We start from the raw sequence: 23422 nt of genomic DNA on the forward strand, positions 1-23422 counted from the left end.
TTTCCAGCAGTTTTGTTGCTCCTCGTTGTAATTATAACAAGGCGCAGCTTAAATTAGTCGGAACCCAACTAAATACCCCACCTGTCTCTTTCACTCTCACACTCACTGAATAGGTGTGTGTGTGTGTGTGTGGGTGTGCGTGGACCCATGACCGGGCCATTATTAAAGCAGCCAGCATGCGATTTCATAGCCCATTGTTGGGCGTTGTTTGTTGTGGGTGAATGTGTCTGTATCTGTATCTGTGTCGTTGGTGTTGTCGGTGTTGGTGTTCCTTTGTTTAGTGCATTTTCTGTCGACGTCAGCGTGATTAGTTGTGCCCTAGGTCCTTTGCTTTGTTTTCAAGCATTGTTTATTTGGAACCCATACACACACACCGACAAACAAACATATGTATATGCATATCATGCATCTGCTGCAGGTAATACCAATTAACAGACGAACTCGACCTCAAAAACAAAAAAAAAAATTGTTAGTTTAACACACTTGACTTGGATTCAGCCTCAGCATCAGCTAGAAACCTACTAGCCTACAGGCGTTTGTAATACTTACATCATTAACGGCATCATTCTTTACACACGGCGACACATTAGAACACTTTAAGTTGCAACTAATGAGACTCCAAAACATAATTGTTGGCATTTAGTTAGATGAGCGGCGCCAAGTTGACAGAGAGACGGACAGGGAGAGAGAGAGAGATAGACAGAAGGAACACATACTACTAGAGAAATGACACGGCCTGAAGAGGAAGCAAATAAACAACGGCACAAGAGGCGGCAAATACGTAGCTATCGTATGGTCTAAGTGGGGGGTAGGTGGACAACGAAAACAAATGCACCTAATGACACAATTTTGCACACACGGACACACGCACACACACACACACACACATTGATGGGAATACTTGAACAAAATGGAGCAAATCATTGCGAAACTGTTATACAAACGAAGAGAGCTTCAAATTACGAGAATTCTCCTCAACATAAGCCGAAGTGCAGTTCGTTTTTTTAGCCATTTGCCGAAGCTGCGAGCCGAGCAATTGCAGCGAATTCAGTTATCGGCAATCGTTAGTCGTCTCGTTGAGTCGTCTTGTTTGCCAGTTGCCAGCAGCCAACAAAGTGAAGCAGTAGCTATTCTGGCCAAATAAATGCCGGCTATACAAGTGACACGTTACCTAAGAAGCCGGCAATTTCTTAAATAACAGTAAAGCGCGATATTTAAAAAAAAAAAACAACAAAAAAAACCCACGAATACGAAAACTTAGATGAAGGATGAAAAGGAGTTTCCTTGAAAGCATTGCCTACTTTATGGGGTATGTCATATATATTAATTTCAATTTGACATTTGCATTTTGGGTCTCGAGTTAGTGTGTGTGTGTGTTGAGGGGTGGGGAGGGGAGGGAATTTGAATTGAGGTTTCAGCTTCGCCACGGTTCTACTTCTCGGCGGCTGTAAAAGTAACGCCATTAAGTTTTCAATTTCAACTTGTAACCTAGTTTTTTGTCCGACTCCCAACTCGTGTACATCCACAGACGCGCTTTTCTTTATTTTTCCCTTCCCGTCACAACGAGTATAAATGTGTGTGTGTGTGTGTGTGTTCTTTTCGTGTGAGTGCCATACATTTTCTTGAATTTTTTCCATATATTATTCATGCTGTTACCCGGCCAAAAAAACGCTTTTTACAAAAAAAAAAAACAAACAAAATAGAAAACAGAAACGTTAAAAAGTGCAATGCTAGACCAGAATCCGGCCAGGCAACAAACTGTGATTTGTATGAATGCTGCCATTAAACTGACGCCGGGTGAACTCAACAAGAAGAAAGCAGATGGAGAGATTGTATCAGAGTTGAGGAGATGGAGATGGAGACGTAGATTTTACTCATGCTTGGCTTACAGTTGCTTTCAATACGTGCCAGCCAGCCAGCCGCTCCTTACTAATGGCAACGGGGCGTATGCGTAACGTGAGACTTTTGCCTGGCAAATGGCGAAACACATGCGGCGTATACTTTATATGTAGGGCAAAACTTTTGCTGCGCCTTGCCTGGCCAGATTAAAAGTTTTTGGCTCCCTATCCTCCCCCCTCGTCTCTAATGAATTCAATTGCCATGAGTTTTATTTAAAAACAAATGGTGGCAGATTTTTGAAATGACAAGAATTAAGATAACAAATTCGCGGAACACAGCCGAAGGAAAAGAACAAAGACACAGGAAACAAAATAAAACAAAAAAAAAAAAAACCTTAACAAAAAGAAAAGTAGAAAATTCAGCAAAACTTTTTTTTCTTCTTGGGTTTGGTTTGGGTTTGTTTTTACGTTTGGGTTTTTTTTTATTTTTCGCGTATTTTACCATGAAGACAAGTGAAAACAAAAGCCCATCAAAGCAAAACCAGGAAATTGTAGCACAACAACAATTGGTAATACTTAAGCCAACGTCGCGACGCTGTCAAAGTCAGGAAGCCGCGTGGCTTAGACGGAAGTGCGAGGCAACCATTTGGGTTGCTGCAGGTTTCTCAATGTTGGCAATCCTTAGGAGATTCCTGGTGTGTGAGGAGCGAGCTGAGAAAAACTCTAATAAATTAAGCAATTTACATGAATTGTCGTTTGCTGTGCAGACAACTCATTTGTATATGGACCCAACAAGGAGTAGGATTTGTCAGAGAAGAAGGAAAAACTTTGCTGTTCGTTGACAATGTTCTAGAGTCAGAGGATTGGTCAGGGGTCTGGCAGGAAGGTAGCAGGCAAATGACATAGACAGTACAGAAACAGAGGCGAGACTGAGAGAGAAAATAGACGATATAGGGCAAGAGTTTTGCTTGTAGCCAAGGTAAATCCTTAGCAATTTGTTTAATTTCATTATATTTCACTGTCATCATAGTTGGAATTGTTCTTGTTGTTGTTTTGCACTTTCATTACGTTGTATGCGCTTATCTGTGCACATTTGGCAGAATTTTTTGTTTTGTTTTCTGTTTTTTTTTTTTGCTATTGTTGTCGTTGTTGTTCTTGTGCGTGCTGTTCACTTAGGAACTTTGGCCAATGAAATTTATGTGCATATTTTGGCCATTTTGACTTTGAGTTGTTTTCCTTATTGCATATAAATGTCAACTCGAGCGTGTGAGTGTATGTCTGTGTGTGTTACTGCTTGGCCCGAGGCTGCTGTTTCTAAACTTTTCCCCACTCACAGATAAGCAGCAACAGTTCAAAGTTTTGTTTTTCTACTTTTTTTTTTTTGTTTTGTATTTTTATTTGCCTCTTCCTTGTGTTGCTTGCTTTACTGTTGCTCTAAGTCAACATGTGGCACTCGAAGCTAATCAAACTATTGATTGTTTGACTGATTGTGGCAATGCCAATGATGCTTTTTTTTGTACTTTTATTTTTTCCCTTTTCTTTGGCATCGACAGGTGAAAGTTGCTCTGAAAACTTTCGAAATTTTCATTCATCTTGGCTTTAAGTTTGACAAAGTTTTCGCTTTTCATTTGCTGTTGCGGGAAATTGATTTCTGATGTGCCATCGCTCTCTGTTTTTCCAATCTTCATCTTCATCTTTTACTCTCTCGCTCTCTATCTGCTTTTGAAAAACTTTTAACCCTTTTTGCTGTGTGTTTAGTAGGGCAAGGTTTGACAGCACTTTGTTCTGGCAGGTCCTTAGGTTGACTGGTCTTGGCTGTGGTTCTGCTCTGTATGTATGTAGGTGTTATAACCTCTTTGACGCTGCTTTTCACAATTTCCACATGCTTTTTATTGATTTTGCATAAACAAGTGTGTGGAAATTGAATCTTCTCTTGGAACACAGCAAGTACTCTGCATCCCCACATATATATGTATCTATATATATGTATATTTACTTGAAATGTGAAGTACACGCCCAACCACTTTCTCTCTGTGTATGTGACTGAGCCAAAAACTTCAAAAGAAGATACACAAAGTAAGCACCTCTTTCCACCTAGGTAAAAGTTGGCCCGCTACCCTGAAGCTACACTCGAACACTTAATCAACAAAACTACATGCGGTCGGTCAGTTGTTCCACATCATGTTCAACTTGGTCCAAATATTCATCTGAATGAATGAAGAAGAGATGGAGCAGGGAGCAAAAGAAGCTGTGGCAAATGGGAAATTCTCTGACAAATATGTAAACACTCAATCCGGTTTTGGCAAAGGCCACCTGAATATATATCCCCACCATACTGTTGTAAACAATTTTCCCCAAGCAAAAACTTCCTCTGTTGCCCATTTTCCGAAAATTGTCTGTTGCATAATTATTTTTGCTAGACGACAGAAAAAAAGATTAAAAAAAAAAGAAGGAAACGAAGGTAGAGAAATGTTGGCACTTGCTGTGGGTAATGTGGTATTTTTTCGCTTATTTAAGCCATTGCATAGCTTTCAACTAAAAATGAACGCCATGCCACCTACATCTATGCAAATTTACTTTACAAGCATGGCGAAGGACCACAGCATTTTACATATGTGTGTGTGTGTGTATGAGGATGAAGCAAGCAGACGTGTTTTAGACATTTAGCACATAACCATACCATATATTCAAGCTAACGCATACTCTTGGCAAACACACACACACACACATTTAAACCGGCGGCAACCCGCTGCCTTGCTGCCTCGTTTCAATGTCAAAACTTGGCCCAAAAGAATGTGCGCAAAAATATTTTTGCAAAATAAGGCGCGAATGAAAAATTTATAAAATATTCAAATAAGCATTTTACATTTTAGCACCATGGCCCTACAAATGTTCATACTCTCATATCTTCTTGATAAAAAATTGTTGTGGCAAAATGGGAAAAAAACACATCGAATACAAAAACAGCAACATTATAAAACATTTTAATAAAATTAAGCAAAATGCAAAAAGCATTTTAATATTTATGCAAAGAAAGAAACAGAGCAAATCCGAAAAGCAACCCAACACAACTTTTATGGTAGTCGTGGGGTACAAAGGGGCGACAAAGGCAAAAAAAATAAAAAGGAAACCAAAGTCCTCAAAACTTGCACGATAAAAGGAAAAACGATTCATTCGCGTGCCTTCCAGCAGCAGCAGTAGCAGCAGAATAAGAAGAAAAATAAGAAAACAAGTGGGGGAAAAGGCAGCGCAAAAAAAAACTATTTAAGTTTTAAGCGTTTGACGCTTTACAACCGCAAAATGTCGACACAAAGTTTCACACGCACCCCAACAACAGGAACAATAACAAGATTCCCACCACACAGACAACTCATTGAGCGACAACACTCCAATCCCCCCTCCACCCATCCATCCATCCATCCATTTGCTGTTTTTGCCACCCACGCACATTGCTAACCCAAGTCATAAAGTCAAGGATAAAATGCAAGAGTGGCGAAGTTTTAATTTAAATTTGAGCGAAAAAATAAGAAGAAAAAGAGCAAAAAAAAAAGTAAGCAAAAAGCAGGCAAAATGTGAACTCTGAGAAAGCTGAAAACACAAAAGAGGAGCCGAGTGTCACGGCCCCAGCCGCCAATAACTCAGCGAGGGTCGCACCATCTAGAAATTGAAGTTGCTGCTTCTGCAAGGACACAGCAGGAAAACAGTGCGAAGGGAACCAAAAGAATTACGATGCCTTTGAGTAAAACACTTTTTGCGGTTGCCAGTAAGGCAACCAGCCAGCCAGCCAGCTAGTCAGCAGTTCGCCGCGTTATCTACATAACTCATACGCACTGTGGGCCGGTATACGGAACAGAGCAGAGCATAGAGGATATGAAGATGGAAATGAAGCTGGTAGACAGTAGTTTATCCATGCAGGGATTATGCAACGGGAGTATAAGCTAGGAACTACAAAAATTTGCAACACATGGCGGACGCTTAGGTTGCAACTCATTCTATCTCTTTCTGTCTTTCATTCTTTTGCTGGTGGCTAATATACATAGATACAAATAGACACATATGTATGTATGCATGTATGAGTGGAAAGCTGGCTATACTGCCAGATACACCAGCTACTGGCTCGTGGTATGCTTTAAACTTACACAAATATGGCCAACATTTTTGCGTTTTTCTTTACGCCAGGTTTCCAGCAAGCCGGCTTATCGACTTCCATTAGTGGCAGGTAAACTCTTCCGCTGCTGGGGAAACGAAGGGATCATAGAGAAAGAAAAGCACATACCTACAATGAGTGAGTGGGGAAGCGAGGAGTGGATGATTCAGGCATTATGTATGCATGAATGTTTTTAATTTTGCCCTCACAAACTTAGATGTTAGATTTGTGGCATATGGAAAGCTTTCTTTGATCGAACGAAAACGCCACTAAAAATGTCCAGGATAAACGTTAACTGTTCTAAGCTCTTCTATCTTCTGATGAACAGATACTGTTTAATATTTAGTCAAGTGAAAATTATCCAATCACTTTCACTATTGAAACAAAAATCATTCGTTTTCTTTTAATTGTATGATCGATTTGAAGTCCAACATAGGCTCATCATTTTAGCCATTGCCTGACCTCAGCAATTCCTTTGCTCACGATTTATCAGATGTCAACTGACGATCCTGATGCCAAAGTGATAGCCATTCATTTGCTACACACTCCACTCATTCCATTCACACCCATGCAATAGACAAAGAGCCACCCTTTCGCCACACCCATTTCACATCCTATCATTCGAACACCCTGTAAAGTATAGTTTGCATGACATGCTGGTCCTGTTTCTGCTTCTTGCTTGTGCAGAGTGCAGAGAGGGCGTGTTACAGCTGGCAGCAAATGAATGACTGAATGAATGACTGAATGACAGACGCAATGAATGGTTGCTTGACTGCGTAGAGGGCACATTGTAGATGCTATGGTTGTGTGAATAATGCAGAGGCATTCAGTTGACACGCAGCTGGCGTCAACAAGGTGAACAAGCAGAATTCCTTTCAACCATTTGCTACCAGCAACAGCGTCAGTTGAATCGTTGTATGTAAAACAAAGAAGCTTCCCAAATACATTCCACATATGTATGTATGCATGAGGAGTTGGAAAATATGTACAGAAACCCCACGCTGAGACGTGCTCTCAAAATACTTGCCTACTTTCTGGCGCTGTCTTTACCCAGGGGAGTCATAAAATATCAGATAGTAAAGAAAGCAGACAGCGCAAATATGTTGCCAAAGTCACAAATCATTTAATTTACCATAGACTTGGCATAGACGCACTTTCTCAGCGTGTTTGGTCAGTGCATTAAACTAAACATATGATGAATTATGAGTAACCAAAAATAGAAGCCACCAAAAAAATTAGCAGAGAACCGTGTGCGAATTGCTCTTCTGCAAAAAAAAAAAATACAAATGAAATGCAAAGACAATGGCTATGGATACAGTTGTCGTTGCCTCACACACAGCAAGACAAAGAGCACTAGGGAAAGGAAGAGAGAGAGGGAGGATAGAGGGATACGTTTGAGGCAAATGAAAGTTTCACTACTGATTGAGTCAATGATGATGCCATTAAAAGTCGCAAATTGATGTTTTTGTTTCAAATGTGTCAGTGTGTGTGTGTGCCATTGGGTGGCGTGTGTCTGTGTGTGTATCTCTGCCAATTACAAGCGTTAGAGTCTGTTATTCGCATTCTAACAACGGAAACAAGCCAGAGATTTATTTTTGATATTTCCGCTTTGCTGCGGCAGAAACAGCAGCAGCAGCAGCAAGCAAGCAACAACAACAACAACATCAAGGGAGGGAAACTTTTTCGATAAAAATGTAAATTTATTGGATATGTGTAACAAACAAGCTACAATATACGCCATATACGAGTATATAGTAAATATATATACGATTCACATGCGTTTGACAATAATGTTCATGTTGTTGCCATCGTCGTCGTCGTCATCATCGTCCTCATCGTCATCATCGTCTTTGAGAGCTTGGGAATGGGAATCGTATTGAATGTGGATGTGAAGCTGATGGACATCCCACTGTGATCTCTGTGTTTCATCATGCACGAATATGGGAATCATATTTTTATGATTTTTTATTGACACTTTTTGATATGACAGTTAACAATTCATTCATTTGAGTTCGATATGGCTCTTGTTTTTCTTTAGTTAGCTACTGTTATTTGGTTAAACTCGACTTTTTAGTAGTTTACATCTCTCTCCATCTCTCTTTGGCTTGTTTGTTTTTGGATTCGTGCTTTATGTAGTATTACAAATTATGCACGATATATGTATATCAAATAAAGTGAAAGAAAAGAAAAACTTTATACATAACATAAAAAAATTTATCACATAAGCGCATTATTCCTTTGTGAGAGAACTTGTAAAAGAAATAAAATACGCTTGGACATTTCCATGCGAAAGGAGAAAGCGAGAGACTAAAGGACAGACTGAGAAAGAGAACGAGAGAGGATGAGCATATGAACAGAATACAGAACAGAACAGAAATGATAAAAGCGTAGGTGTAGGAATATATATATAAATCTACTTATTCATCTATTCCACAATGGAATAAAAAAAAACTTTTTTAATGACTATACTAAGATTTTTCTAGGCGGACATAAAAAAATGTACGAAATGAACTTTACAGCTCATTGCCAAGAGGAAGAGATTTTCGCTTAATGATATGTAAAACTCATAAGTACAATTAATTGCCCATGACCTTATCTACATTCATTCATTATGATTTCTGTTAAATAAATCAACAATTTTCCACCTTTAGTAAGCAAAAAAAATGAATAATCCGCTGATTCACCACTTATGTAAATGAATAAATTAATCAAAAGCGGACAAAGCAAATAAATAAACAAGTGAATTCTGGTAAATAAAATAGATTTATTATTCATATTATATAGGTAATGCAAAACGGATGCATTTCAGTAAATAAATTAACCAAATATAACAATAATCAAAGTGTTTGCACAACTTTGTCAAAGACTTGCCGAAGTTGAGATACTCTCGGAAAATTTCTAAAACTTTGTAGTGACCACTTTTCATTTCAAAACACTCTTTCTCAAAAAAAAACTCAAATCAAACTTTAGCATTTCATTAATTTTTACATATACAAATGAATATTTTTAAGGGCATTCAAAAAGATACGAAAAAGAAAACAAAGTGATAAAAAGTTTAATTATTTTACTTGAAATAATAAATGATTTCGTTTGTTCAATGACCGTCTCTTGCTATGAGTGTAAAATAAACCAATAATAATAATAAAAGCCAGATTAATACACACACAGACACAAGCGACGAAAATATAAAGGATGATAGCGTTGAAAAGGACATCTCGTCTTGTCTTGTTTTCCTCCTTAACAAAGACAGAGATGCTGATGAAGACGAAGGGAAGACAAGAGCATTGAAAACGTTATTATGTTGAAATTATGCGTTACAAAGTCAGGCAGCAAACAAGCAAAGAAAAGGACACAAGCACACATAATACCAGAAAGAGACAGCGATAGAGGGAAACAGGAGAGAGAGAGAGAGAGATAGGGAGAAAAACTCCTATAAACATATCCTTTTTCATTGGCTTTACATGGTCAATCGAGACTCTGAATTGAGATGCTGGCAGACGGCGAGAATAAAACATATTTTTAAATCAAAGCCAAAGGGAAAGCTAACCGCTATTAGGCCATATATTGAGTGGAGCAAGCGTTGGCGGTAAATCCAAAAAGGTTACAAATAGCCGTCATAAAAACTTTATTTGTGCAAAGGATTGAAAAACGAAAGAGAATGAGAGGCAAAAAGGCGACTGGATGTCCTGTGCATGCCAAGTTGAAGACTGGCAATATCCTTTTCTACCCACTCCCCCTGGCCAACCAACATAATATGGTCAATGGAAAGGAAGGGGGGGGGGGACGGTCGGACGGACAAGCGTGTTTATTGTTGTTTATGAGCCCCCGCACTGCCCACAATTTCCAATCATTCCCTTAATACTCTCTCCCTCCCTCTCTCTCTCTCTCTCACCCCCCTTTCCATTCGATTTCGGGGACCTTTCCGATTGCCTTTGTTTGCTGCTGCTGCTTTTTGTTAAAAAACATTTATGCGCTCCATTATCAAAATCCCAGCGACATCACCCCACGCACATGTTGCTATTTGGACTCTTCGGTCTATTTCGATAGCTGCTGTTTGGCTTTTTGGCCATGGGTTATATAGCATTTGATTATTGCCATGGATTATGCTATAATTGCGTATCGCATTTCGTTATTTGTTTTCATTTCACGTTCACACACAGCTAAAACTAATAGAGAGAATGGAAAATGTTATAAAGATGCTGAAACGGATCATTAACGCCATATTTATATGGCTATGATGAGATTTTAAGCCTCGTTCTCGCATTATTCTATATTCATTTCTAATTTTGTTGCGTTTCGAAAATGTATAGCTCGAGTATAGGAACAACCTAATCAGGAAACCACACGACCACACGGCAGCAGCAAACAGCTGCTGGATTTTTGGTTTTCCTTCTTTCAATTTTTTTTCTTTCTTTTTCGAAAATTTCAGGCATATTTGGTAACGGGTCATTAAATGCGGAAATTGAGTCAACAAAAGCCAAAACGAACACCAAGCAGGAAGGATATACACAAACACACACTCTCCCTCTGCCTTTTCTTCATATATATACACAATCAACTCGGATGTAAAGAAACAACTTCTCTTTATTTGTGCTTTCTATATACATATATGTTTATATATGTTTGAATATACACAATCAACTCGGATGTAAAGAAACAACTTCTCTTTATTTGTGCTTTCTATATACATATATGTTTATATATGTTTGAATGTATTACTTGTTTTTTTTTTTGCCGTTCTTTAACTTTGGCTTTGGCTTATGTAACCAAGTTCCGAGCACACATGCAAACCTTATAAACCAATAATTGTTGGCCTACAACTGACTTGGCTGCTGTTGCTTTCGATTGGCCTGCCAATAACAGGAGAAATGCTGCCATGCATGGCTTGTAACTGTATAATACCCATACATACATACATTCTGATGTTTGTGTATTTGTGTCTTTGAGTCAAAGGTTATGCCAATGGGTCTAGAGAGTATGGTTATCGGTCAAGCGTGAAAGAGACCAAAACGTATTAGTATTAGTCCTTGCCATATTTAAATTGTTGATTTTGTGCAAATTTGAGGTTTGACATTGGTTTTTGCTCCTTTTTCATTTGAAAGGGAGAATTCGAACCAACCAACGAAAACTAAAAGGCTAACATTGCAAATATTTTTTTGGAAAATTTATGAATATGAACAAACAACTAATTTAGATGTTGGCTAACTAATACTATTTAATCAACATATTGTTAATAATATAATCTACTGAATATCACTCATAAGACATGTTTTTGGAGATAAATATTTCTCAATTTGGTAGCTAACTCAAGTGGTTTTTAGTTAGTTTTTTCCATTTGCTTTCTACCTAAACATTTGAACATTAAAATTATTCAAAACAAATTGTCTCCAAATTGAGTTAATCTCAGATTGTAAATCATGCAAGAGCAAAATCGCCTGTTCAAGTGAAACGTATCGCGAAAACTGATAAAAGAATGTCTGCTTGCATGCCCTAAAGTATGCAATAAACACAATTAAAATGTGCTTTCTTCATTGTGTTGTTGTTTTCTTTTAAATTTACGAGTGCGTTAAAAAAAAGAGACCAAGAAAATTAACTTTTCAGCATTGTTGGTGACAATTTCATGCAAGATGTGCTGCAGACACACACACACACACACACACAACAAGCGCAATTAACATATTTTATCAATCTTCAGTTGCCCATTCAGCAACAGCAGAAGCAGCAGCACCACCACCACCCATCTAGCACCACCCAAAGCCCAGTTGCCTTCCCCTCAGCCCACTTACGCAATTTAAATAACTCAAGTGGCAAAAGAGCAAGGACACTCGAAGCAGGACGTGGCAGAGTCATCGCCATCCACATAAACACATTAACACTTTGCGTATGGGAGGTGGATGGGTCAGGGGACAGGCGGGGGCCAATGGCAGGTGAATGTGATGTGGTGGTGATGGCAAGCATCCGACGCTGCCGCCGCCGCCATAGCCGCCGTGGCAGGCAGGTCAAAGTTGGCTCAGGCAACATTAAGCTTGCCAAGTATTTCTCGTTTCGTTGCCTGTTTTTTTTTGCCGCCCTTTTTCTTGTATACATCGTTGATTCTGACTGCTGGGATGGACTGGGATATGGTATGCAGTGGGGGTAGAGTGTAATGGAGTGGGAGACGGCAAGGTTACGCACTCAATGGATAAGCAGGATCCGCATCCGCAGGATATGCGCTATGAGTCTGCCACATAAATTATACTTTAATTTTGCAGCATTTTTGGCCACGACTTATAAATCAGCAATACTTGCCGTTGGGGGCGAGAGGCCAAACCAACTCACAGACAAAAAAAACGAAATGAGCCAAGCGACAGCTGCTATATGCCTGGTGGCTTGGGTCCTATGGCTCATGGCTCTGTACTGGGTTCTGGTTTTGGTTCCCGGACCTCGTGCTGGCATTCGCAATATTGAAATTTCAATTTAATTACATAGAACGGGGCCAGACCTCGGGCCCATGTGCTTCACAGTTGCCCGCAAAATGAGCTGTCGTTTGGGTCAAAGCATCAACATCAACAATAACAACAACAACAACAGCAACACAAAACGATATGGTGAGATCTGTCCACTTGAGCAGCTCGGCGGTTTGGCTAAATTTGTTGAGATAATTGTGCCAAAATTATATTATTATTATTAAATTCGCATCCGTTATGCTTTCCTGTTTTTCTTATTTCTCTCCGTTTAGCGTTTTCGTTTCATACTTATTATGAAAATTGGATTTCAAGTGCTATATATATATATGTTTAACTGTGTGTGTGTGGGTGTGAGAAACTCAACTTTGACCTTAGTTTGGTTTGCCTTTTTACGTAATTGGATTTTGTGTGAGAGATTTAGGAAAAGGTTCAAGTAGCCCGAATGCTGTTGGCCATCGGAATTCTAATTCCGCTATGTAGGTACAATATTTTTCTTGTGTTTAAATTGCCAACTGAATTAGACAATTATAGCTTTGGGCCCAGGAAGTTCGACACATAAAGCTAACAAAAGAAAGTGCCGAAAAGGAAATGCTGCAAGGCCTAGAGATACTTTCAAGGTCCAAAGAAGGATTTAATTACAATTCAGCTTTAAAATATATTTGTATATAAATAGCTTGCAGTAAGGATTATCTGATGCACAATACATAGCTTCTCAATCCCAAAGCCAACTTAATCTTTAAGCCAACATTCAACAGAGAGAAAAACACTAAATGAATTGGCTATTCAGGTTTCAAATATATCTTGCTTTAACTGTTCCACATAACATCGAGACGTCTTGAGTTTGACTAGTAGATGGAAGAGTAACTAGTAATATAAAGTTCACTGCTCAAAGTTCCGCCTAAGACATGTATTACAGCTTGATCCTTTAAATATGCAAGACGAATCTCGTATTTGGCACAAAGAACAACTGACCAAAGATTCCCCAATTAGACATAATTTATACAAGAAAGAAAACGAAATTTAAAGCCAAACAAGATATGTAAAAATTAACCAAATTTTTCACCATTAAGCGATCTTAGTGAATTGATGGCTTTTACTCATTTTAAGCGGTTGCATTTCTTGGTATATTTCCGCACAATTCGCAAGCTTAGTGAAACGCAGTTGGAACTTCATTTCTTACTTCAGATTAAATGCCAAAAAGGGCGTGCCTGGCGACCAACAACAATGCAGTTTATTCTCTAAAATTCCACAAAGGCTTTTAATTAATTCACAGATGCAGTAGAACTAGAAGCAAACACCAGAGAAACCGCAGCCAGAATCAGGTCCGCTGAAGGCAACGAAGCTAAAGATTCAAAGTCAAGTTGCCCGCAGCGAGCAATAAATGAAATACACAACATGAAAAATAAGAAAATAAAGAGCAGAGAAAAAGAAAAATGGAAACTCAAAAATACAAAATATGATGGTGATGAATAAAATCCATTCATACGGAAGGCGGTTGCCTACACTTTGATGGCAGAATGTCAGATGTGGCATAACGGGAAAGAATGCGCTTGTGTGACTTTTCTGCCACCACATGGAGTTGAGTGGGTTAAGTGAGGGGATGCGCAAAATCAATTTTAAAGCGAATTTAATAAAAATGCATTTATGCGCATTTCGTGGCAATTAAGTGCAGCAAATTGCAGCCAAACGAGCCATGTATAAAAACAAAAAACCAACAAAAAAAAGAAAGGGATTTGGCATTTGGTATTGGAAATGGGATTGTAAATCGAAAATTGTGAAATTGAGGACAAACTCAGATGGTCTGGGCGGAGTTTGGTGGTGGTGGAGTGTGGTAATTAAGCTGATGTGAAAATCTTTGACGTGGTGTGAACATTGCGAGCAGACTATTAAATGACTGCCACAAGCTTAACCCACCACTCGAGATCAATGCCCCAAAAAATGTGTCATCGACTTTAATGACAGATTTATGACAATGCGCACAGAACGACAATGCTCTTCAGCTTTAGCTTCGGCTCATGCTCACCTGACAGCTGATACTAGTCCCACGGACACTACGGAAGTCTCGGGCGAAGACAAAAAGATACTTTGAAATAAACATTTCAATTTTGTTGCCACAGCCTTGGCAATTTGGTGTGAAAAGAAACTTGAAAGATATTTTTAGCCATTCAACGACAGGGAACTTTTATTGCCACGTGCTGAATGGATACACTGGATATATGTATGTATATGGCGTGGTTGTTGTCATTGTCGTTGCCGTTGCCGTTGTCTTCGTGCCAATTGCTTGGCGGGGCGAAATGTGTCAAGTGAGCGGTGACTGATGTGGCGAGTAACAAGGAGCTGCAACAGCCAGCGGCAAACATTCTCAACGAAGTTGCAAAAGATACAATTTGCAGGAAGGAGCCTTGCATATGCATAAAAATGTTTCATTGAAGCGAATGAAGTAAGAATTAAAGGGGTGACGGTGGCTGTGGCAAGTGGAGGGATGTGGGGAAGGGATTGGGTCTAAGAAAGCCACTCAAAATGACGTTGACTTTATTCTGGCAATTGTCGCACACTTTCACACACACACAGAAACATAAACCCACACATACACATACAGCTGTCTGTCATTGTCAATGTCTGTACATGGTTGGTTGGAAGAAAGGAGAGTCTAACAATAATTTGCTTAGGTGGGTGACAGTAGGTGGTTGTGCGGGGGCGTGGCTTGTGTTTTTGCAAATACATTGCACGCGCAATGTTAATCTGCTTTTAATTAAAACCAACTCGCAAGACTCTAAGCAGCTTTTTCCGCACTGCTTTTTACTCCTCCCCTTTCCCACCGTCTTTAGCTTTCTCTTTTTGTTCCATTCTTGGCACGCCAATCAACTAATTGTCTTTAGTCCTGGCAGCTTTTTGCTATAGTACTTTGACATGGCCTTCATTTATTGTTCGTTCAGTCTCATGTGAACAGGCAAATGTCGTTTTGTCGTTTGTCTTGAGCCAAAGTATGTACGCTACAGAGGTGTCTACTTTATACAATCTGAGAGGGGGTTAGCAGAATAAGAGTTAGCAGAAACCACAAATAAACATTCTTTTCTTTTGGAAATTGTCCCGAACATCGCTATAACAAATTTCGCATTTCATTACAAAGTTTAGCATAGTATTACTTAGTATGTTTAACTTCAGCCGAAGGCCTCAGCAGCAATGGCTCCTTGGTCGGTCTGTTTCTTATTACAAGTCAATCCACTTAAATAAAATGAATAAATTTAACTTACTAGTTAAATAATTTAACATTATTGTCTTTCAATCTATGGACTTTAAAAGCTGATTAGGTCTTTCATAAATTTGAAAGACTAAAAGATTTGTATTTCAAATTAGCTATAAAAGTATTTCAATTTATATCTACTTCAAGTCAAATGGGTAAAATCTAAGAAAAGTAGGTAAAATGATTTAAAGCTTCAGTTGGTCCCCTTTTGTTGTCACGCCTCTGGAAGACGATTCTTTTGTGTCTGTATTACGAATAAAATTGCACAATGGCAATGGTAATCGAAAAACAAATGTTCCTTTTCCCGAAGATGTGTGTGTGTGTGTGGGGGGGGAGTGGCACGGCATAAAGAATAGGCAGTTGGGGTTTGGAGGTTAAGTAAATAATTATATGAAAGTAAACCACATGCAGCCAATTAAAATGAAAATGATATGTTTAGCAATTAGCATTTCAATCTAATAGAAAGGGAAACATGAATTGATAAATAATGCATATTAGTAAAGCAATTTATTCCCTCCCACGGCTTTATCACTCTCTTTCCCTTCCCTTTGCCAAATTTGCAAATTGTTCAGTGGCTTGTATCCTTTGAACTTAAACTAATAAATCTCGTTTGTTGTTACCAAAACATTTCCGTTTCGCCCCCTTACAAATTTAATGATAAATGGCCGTGTATTAAGCAAAATCAATCAAGATGTAAAAAAAAAAAGAAAGAGACACAGCTTCAACAAACTGAAAGCATGTAAAATATGTCAAACATAATTAATTATAAAATTCATAAAACAAAAAAAACCAGAAGCACACACAAAAGCAACAATAAAACCGTCAGAAAGAGAGAGAGGGAGAGGGAAAAAAAATAATTTCATGAAAAATGCGTCAGACAAAATTATCATTCATAATAATTTGTACAAACAAAAGAGAAGTTTTCCGAGATGTGAGAAGCGGAATGCTGCTATATATCGCTTGGCAACTGTGGTCTAGGCTAGGTAAACAAACATCAGGCGGGGGGGGAGGGACACACAGAGTGGGGAGAGGGAAACAATTACATGAACCCAAGACCAAAAAAAAAAAATGTAAAAATGATGTTTTATTTAAAATAAAACACACACACACAGTAGCGGAGGGATGTAGAATGAAGGGGGCAATAAAAATAACAATGGTTGCAACAGCAGTGATAATGTTGCTGGCAACACATGTTTACAACAGCAACAACGACAACCGCAAAACAACAACGGCTGCCAGCAGACGCCATCCATCCCCCCCCACCTCCATCTCCCTCTCTCAATCCGCCTGTATGCACATTTTAATCAATAAACAAACGTAAAAATATGACAACAAACAAAACCAAAAAGAAGCACGAAGAGAAATTAATAAAATGCAACAGGAACAATAACAAATTTCAAGTCACAGACAATGACAAAATATTATAAATGAGGGGAACGAACAGAACTCTGGGCAAGTCAGTGACTAAATATAGGCGGGCGCCTACCCCTGCCACAGTCGCCCTCCACACTAATCCAGATATTCCCCCCTTTTTTTTTGTTCTTGTTGTGTCGACTAATTGTGATGATTTGGTAGCCACATAACAATTGGGAGCAGGAATTGATGTGTGAAGTGCAGTGGAGATGCAACTGATGGCCAACGGAAGTGATTCTTCGATTGCCATACACAGACACACACACACACAGAGTGAGAGAGAGAGAGAGAGAGAGAGAGAGAGAGAGAGAGAGAGAGGGAGAGATAAAGAGGTAGTTGCCACACATTACTCTTCAATCGTATGGCCTTTGTTCCATATCATAGAAGAGTGGAATAGCTAATTGCCGACATAGGCTTAAAGGATTTTCACAATTCGCCTTTCCGGCATTGAATCGCATAATTAACCATAGTCGGTGGATTGGGGATGGGGACGGTGGGGGATGTCATAAATAATGCAAAACCAATTGGTTTGTTTTGGGATTCTTTGGAGTTTCAATGGAGAGTGAGTATTTGTTGGGGGGGGGGGGGGGGCAGCAAAGTTCAAATTAGATGCCTACACTGCTAATTAGCCTGCACGTAAAAGGTTCAAAAGTTTTGGGTCACATTCTTGTTGTGCGTTCGATTGAGTAAGGTCAAACGGAAAATGCTTTATCAGGCAAAATAACACTGAAAGACGGGGGCCACATAAATCAAACGTGTCCATGGCCCGAGGGATGGTCATGCGGGGAGAGGTTAGAGTACATTGATGCGTGCATGGGACGTGACGATCGTTTAAATTGATTTTCCTACATTTGCTTGCTCGTATATTATTTATTTAGAACTCTTGTCTATGTTGCCATTACGACCGTGTAGTAAAATTAATATTTCTGCCAGCCCAACTAATTGAAACATTTTTACATCTTTCTTTTTCAGCTCCCCCCAGCTCAGGTCGTTAAAAACGAAGTAAAAGAAAATTTGTGCAGCAGCAGCAATTAGAGGCAAATAGTAAAAAATCCCCCAATAAATGTCAAGTGACAAACAATTTTCGCGGAACCGTACGACAAAAGGCATAGGCTCCGTGGCTGGTGCCACGTTCCAGGCAACATGTTGCTAGCAACATAAACATCATCAGACAGTGGCAACATTTTTATGCTGCCGACAACAACAAATACTGTATGCGGCATTTTTAGTCGTGCCCCTGACGGTTGTGTGGCGTGTTCGTTTTGCGGCAAGACGATATGAAATCGGAGGGGAAAAAGCAAAGCAAAACAAAACAAAGCAAAAAAACGAAAAGAAAAGCAAACATTATACTAGTGCGGTTAATTGAAATTGCAAATTTCGAATTAGTGCAAAACGTGCAAACGGAAAATTTCCGAATCAAGAAAATACGTGTTAAGCAAACACTAGTTTAGATTAAAAATTTCACAAACAAAAATACCAGAAAACTTTGAATCTCACTTCATTTGTTGCTAACAAAAACTGCCAAGAGCAATACAATCGGTTCCGGTCCCGGTCTTTCTTACTCTCACGCTCACTGCTGCCCCTCGCCGTCTCTCATTCATTAATTTCACACTTAATTAATGTCTGGCGGCAAGTCTCGGCCAAAGTGGCCAAAAACGTTGACAATGTGGCAGACGCTATCAACTCTATCCACATCACTCGGCACTAGACTCACACACGAACACAGCGACTTGTCAACCTGCAAGTGTAGACGCATAGTAAAACCAAAACAACGAGCAAAATTTAGCAGTGGCAACGCGGAAATGCAGAATCACCATGCCAGCGGCAACAACATGTTGCCATCAACAGACACAGCGGCGACACTGACGACGACTACGACGACGATGACAAGACTAGCTACAAATATGGGGACTCTTTCCACAAAGGCAGCAGCCATGCGTAGGTGTCGTGGTATCCCCGTATCCACCGTATCCACCACCCCCACACTCAGGGGAATCACCAGCATCCCAGCCAGAATTCACAGATCCAACAGTAGCAGCAGCAGCATCCTGCCATTTCAAATGCCACATCTCTTGTTGCTGGTGCTGATGCTGCTACTCCTGCTATGCGTCTTGTGTGGTAAGTAGCAAGCACCAACAAATGAGCCATGGCCAAGCTCAGTGAGTGACTTTTAACAAAAATGCTGCGCTTAAATGTCTCTGATTTAGTAGACCACACACACCCAACAGAAAAAATAAAGCAAAAAGTGAAACCAAATGTTCAAGAGAAAAAAAGATGTACAACCCATGTGATATAGAGATGCAGCAGCAATAAGCAACAGCAAAAAATAAAGAAAAAAATAAATGATAGATAAATAAAATAACTCAAGTCAATGGTACGACTTTGATATATCCTATAACAGATTGTAACATCTCCCAAGAAGAAGATCTAATAGGAAAGGGAAGTCTCATAAAGTTAGTAGTTATTTGAAACGTATTTGGTTTAGATCTTGTCTCTTTATCTAGTTTGATCTTGTAGGAAAACTTTTGAAATCAAACTTTATCTGTACTTTTAAGTGATTACTGATTACCATAACCATTTTTTCAAAGAAACATTTTCAGTTTTCAGTAAATTATTAAAATCTTGAGCTGAGGTAATTTAACTTATAAATGCGTTCCTACATGTAATACAGACATACCCATTTGCTCATTAGCTAAAGGGTATTAAAAACCCCCTCGGCACAAATCAAGATGAATTTCCGTACATTTTTGTGCAGATTTCGTGTGTATTTTTTTTTTCTGCTGAAGGATGCCAGGATCCATCCAAATAAATGAAACGAGCATGCCGACAACTGACAACCATACCAAAACGCTGTACTCTATTCTGTGCATCGTGTAGATGGTTTTTCCTGTTGCAAAAGGCATTGGCAATGTGAAAACCAAAATTGAAGCAAAAGAAGAAAATGGCATTGGCTAAACGGCAAAGAAAAACATTTGAAAATACCGCCAAAAAAAAAAAAAAGAAGGAACGAACAGAAAAGTAGAGAAACAGTAGAACCAAAAAATGGTAGATGCCACGTAGATGTCGGTAGATATAAATTGACTCGTGTTTTTCATTTAAACGTTTCAAGTTTTTTGTTGCTTTCAATAATTTTGCTGAAATTTTTCTCGTTTTTGTGATGCAGCTGGCACTTAAAACTGAAATTAACTTTGACTCACGGAGGAAAAAGAATACACACACTCGAAGAATCTGCGGAAACATGAGAGCATGTAGGTGTGGGTGCTGTATGTTTTGTGTGTGTGTGTGTGTGTGTGCGTGTATTTTGTGTATCTGTATCTGTGTTGCTTGATTATTTCGTTTGGAAATTGATGCTGCCATCAATTATAGTGAACCGCAGGAGGCGAAGAGAGAGAGGAGGAGAAAAAATGAATTCGGTTAGCTGGGCCACAGAGAAAGAGAGTAATGGCCAACAAGCAATTGAGTTGCCGCTGGCTTTAAAGCCAAGTCTTTTGTAATCGATTGTACCACCCACAAAATGTCGAAACTCAAAATGATTCACCACCCACCATGAATTGCTGCCGAGCTAGACTAAAATAAACTAAAATCAATTTGGGTTATGCAAGGAAAGACTAACCAAGCAGTCAATGTAACCAACCAGCCAACCCATCCAATCAGCCCCAACTAATCAGGATGAATAAATATTTATAATTAATTTAAAATATAAACATGAAACACAACGCGGCCGCAATTAATTTCGGGGGAATGAAATAAGGCGTGCCAGTGGAAAGTCCTTAGCCATTGACAAGACTCATGATTATCTTCCTTCTCATGCTACTGCCATTGAGGCATATGAATAAATGAATGAATGCATGAATAAGCAATCAACAATAATGGCAGCCAAAGGCAAAAGCGAAAGCAAAAGCAAGTGGGACATTGGAAAATTATGAAAATGTATGCACAGTAAAGTGTGAGAGAGAGAGAATGAAAAAGAGAAAGAAAGACAGAGAGAGCTAGAGGGAGATAAAGAAAGGTTAAAGCTCGAATAGGCGTTAAAACAACAACAACAACAACGACAAACAGCAACATCCAGAGCAAAGGCAATGCCAATGGTCAAGCGAAGAAGATGGGTAGGCTAATGAGTAAAGGCATCATCAGGTGCTGGCATCTCCAATGGACCAATGGATCGATGTTGATGGTTGGCGGTTGGTCATTGGTTTGGCATGGGAAAATGCCTGTCAGCAGCGAAATGTGCGTGAGCCAGCGCGTGCTTAATGAACTGCAATCATGGGCAGTAGCAACAGTACCAGTCGATAAGAACCCAAAAGGCGGCTGATTTTCTGCGCGTGTCTATACGTGTGTGTGTGTTTGTGTGTGTGTGCAACATGAGGTTAACCGCAAACGCACAGGCAGCTTCAGTATACATATGTATGTATGTATATGCATATTGATGTGTGTATGTATTATAAATGGATAGCCAACAATTTATAGCCACTCGGCCTGTTGTTTGCTTCAGTTTGGCGCATTAATTACGCACATTTTGTTGAAATTTATTTAAACGCACACACGCACACATACACAGATGATTGGTTTTTGGCTTGGCGTGAAAATTCTCTCAACATTTAATTACAAAAGGTTCATGTGGTTTATTTTTAGCTCATCAGCCAATATAACACAAATTCACCTAAACTTTACCAAGCTTCAATTTGTTAGCACGCGCAACTGATTGGCCCGCAAAACTATGCTACACATTATAGTGTTTAGGGTCGAGCATCTGCATGTACGTGTATGTGTATGTGTGTGTGTGTGTGTGTTTTTGTGGTTAATATGTATTGTGCAGGTAGATATCAACTAATCCCCTCTCTACATAAGAAATTTGATAATTGTGTGGCTGTTGAACAATTGGCCACGAACCTAATGCCCTAAAAAGGGACCGCGATCCGAATCGGTTATCAGTAATTATAAAGATAACTAATACAAAACCACCAGGCCGGCAAACAGGCATGCTTTAAAATTTAAAGCGAAACTTAGCTAAAGCCACATGGAAATATTTTTGGGCATCAAAATATAAATGAAAATGAAATTTAATTCTCATATTCAATAACCTAAGGCCAACACAATGGGAGAGAGGACCACACAAGTGGCATCGGAGTGTGACAATAGCACAGTTCACATTCCTTTTTAATGTTTATTGAATGCAAACATATGCATAAAGCTCTGAAATGGATTATGGATTGCAATATTCAATAAAACTTCATAAAATTTGTAAAGCTTTCTAATGCTCAAACTCTTCATGTTAATTAAAGACTAATTTAAATTTTAATTTGAAAGTCTATTTGGCTACATTCCTTTGCTGATGTTTTATGGCAAGCCTATTGATGACTCTTTGGCAACTGCAAAATGCCCCTTTTACTTTATTAATAAACTAGGAAACAGAATATTCACATATGAATGAATCGAATATGAAGCTGAGGGAAAGAAATGAACGTGGACACACAAAGGCAACGAATAAAAACGTTGTTTCGTTTCTGTTTTTGTCCTTTACTCCTACTTTTCCTCCCATTTCTTTGTGCGTGGGTAAATAAAACTTTATTTTGTTCACGGCAAACAGACAGAGGACAAAAATGAGAAAGAAAGAGAGAGAGAGAAAGTGTATTCATTCATTTATTTATATCCTTGTGTGTGTAATATTTCATTATTTATCATTTTCAGGGTTCTCCCTCTCTGTACATTGTCCACAGACGTACACACACACTTTGTTTCTGATTCGACTCTGCATTAAATGCCAAAATAATGATATTACATTTTAATGGCAGGACGGGGGTAAAAAAATAAGAAAAATATTATAAATTTTGTTTTTTGTTTTTTTTTTTTGCAGCCGCAAGTGTTGACGATAGTTTAGCAAAACAATTTTGAGTGCATTAAATTCAAGTCAGAGACGAGATACATATAGACTACTAAGAAAGGTCAATAAATGTTATTCAGTTGCCCGCAAAACGACAATTACCAAGTTCGGAATTAGCCATATATGTTGACCAACAAATAGAAGACCAAAAAAAAAAAAACTATGAAAAACTTTTCAACATTTCTATTCCATTATTCAACACATAATTATAGTCTCTACGACCATCTCTTGTCCTTTTTCTTTGCTCCCTATCTCTTTCATTCTTTCTATCATTCTCCACCATGGACAGTCGAAATATGTCAGCAACTTTTCAAAACTGTAACAACGCCAATTTGTCCACATAAAAACGTTGACCAAGTGTATCCTGGCATCTCTGTCCCTTTATCTGTCCTCTTCACTCTCTCTTTCTCTGCATCTCTCTCTCTTCCTCGCTATAAGGGCACTCAGAGCCAT

General features: G+C 38.9%; 1 protein-coding gene across 1 annotated transcript in view; it reads left to right on the forward strand.

Annotated features, from left to right (window-relative positions):
- The first annotated feature begins 1115 nt into the window (after positions 1 to 1115).
- The window catches only part of LOC6646931, a 32084-nt gene continuing 9777 nt past the window's right edge, over positions 1116 to 23422 (forward strand). Inside the window, exons 1-2 of the mRNA XM_002069618.3 lie at positions 1116 to 1309; positions 18061 to 19206. Of these exons, the coding sequence (XP_002069654.2) occupies positions 18708 to 19206 (499 nt within the window). The 5' untranslated portion in view covers positions 1116 to 1309; positions 18061 to 18707. The remainder of the gene's footprint in view (positions 1310 to 18060; positions 19207 to 23422) is intronic.

This window comes from Drosophila willistoni, chromosome 3R, assembly GCF_018902025.1.
Source record: "Drosophila willistoni isolate 14030-0811.24 chromosome 3R, UCI_dwil_1.1, whole genome shotgun sequence".
Classification (NCBI taxonomy): Eukaryota; Metazoa; Arthropoda; class Insecta; order Diptera; family Drosophilidae; genus Drosophila; species Drosophila willistoni.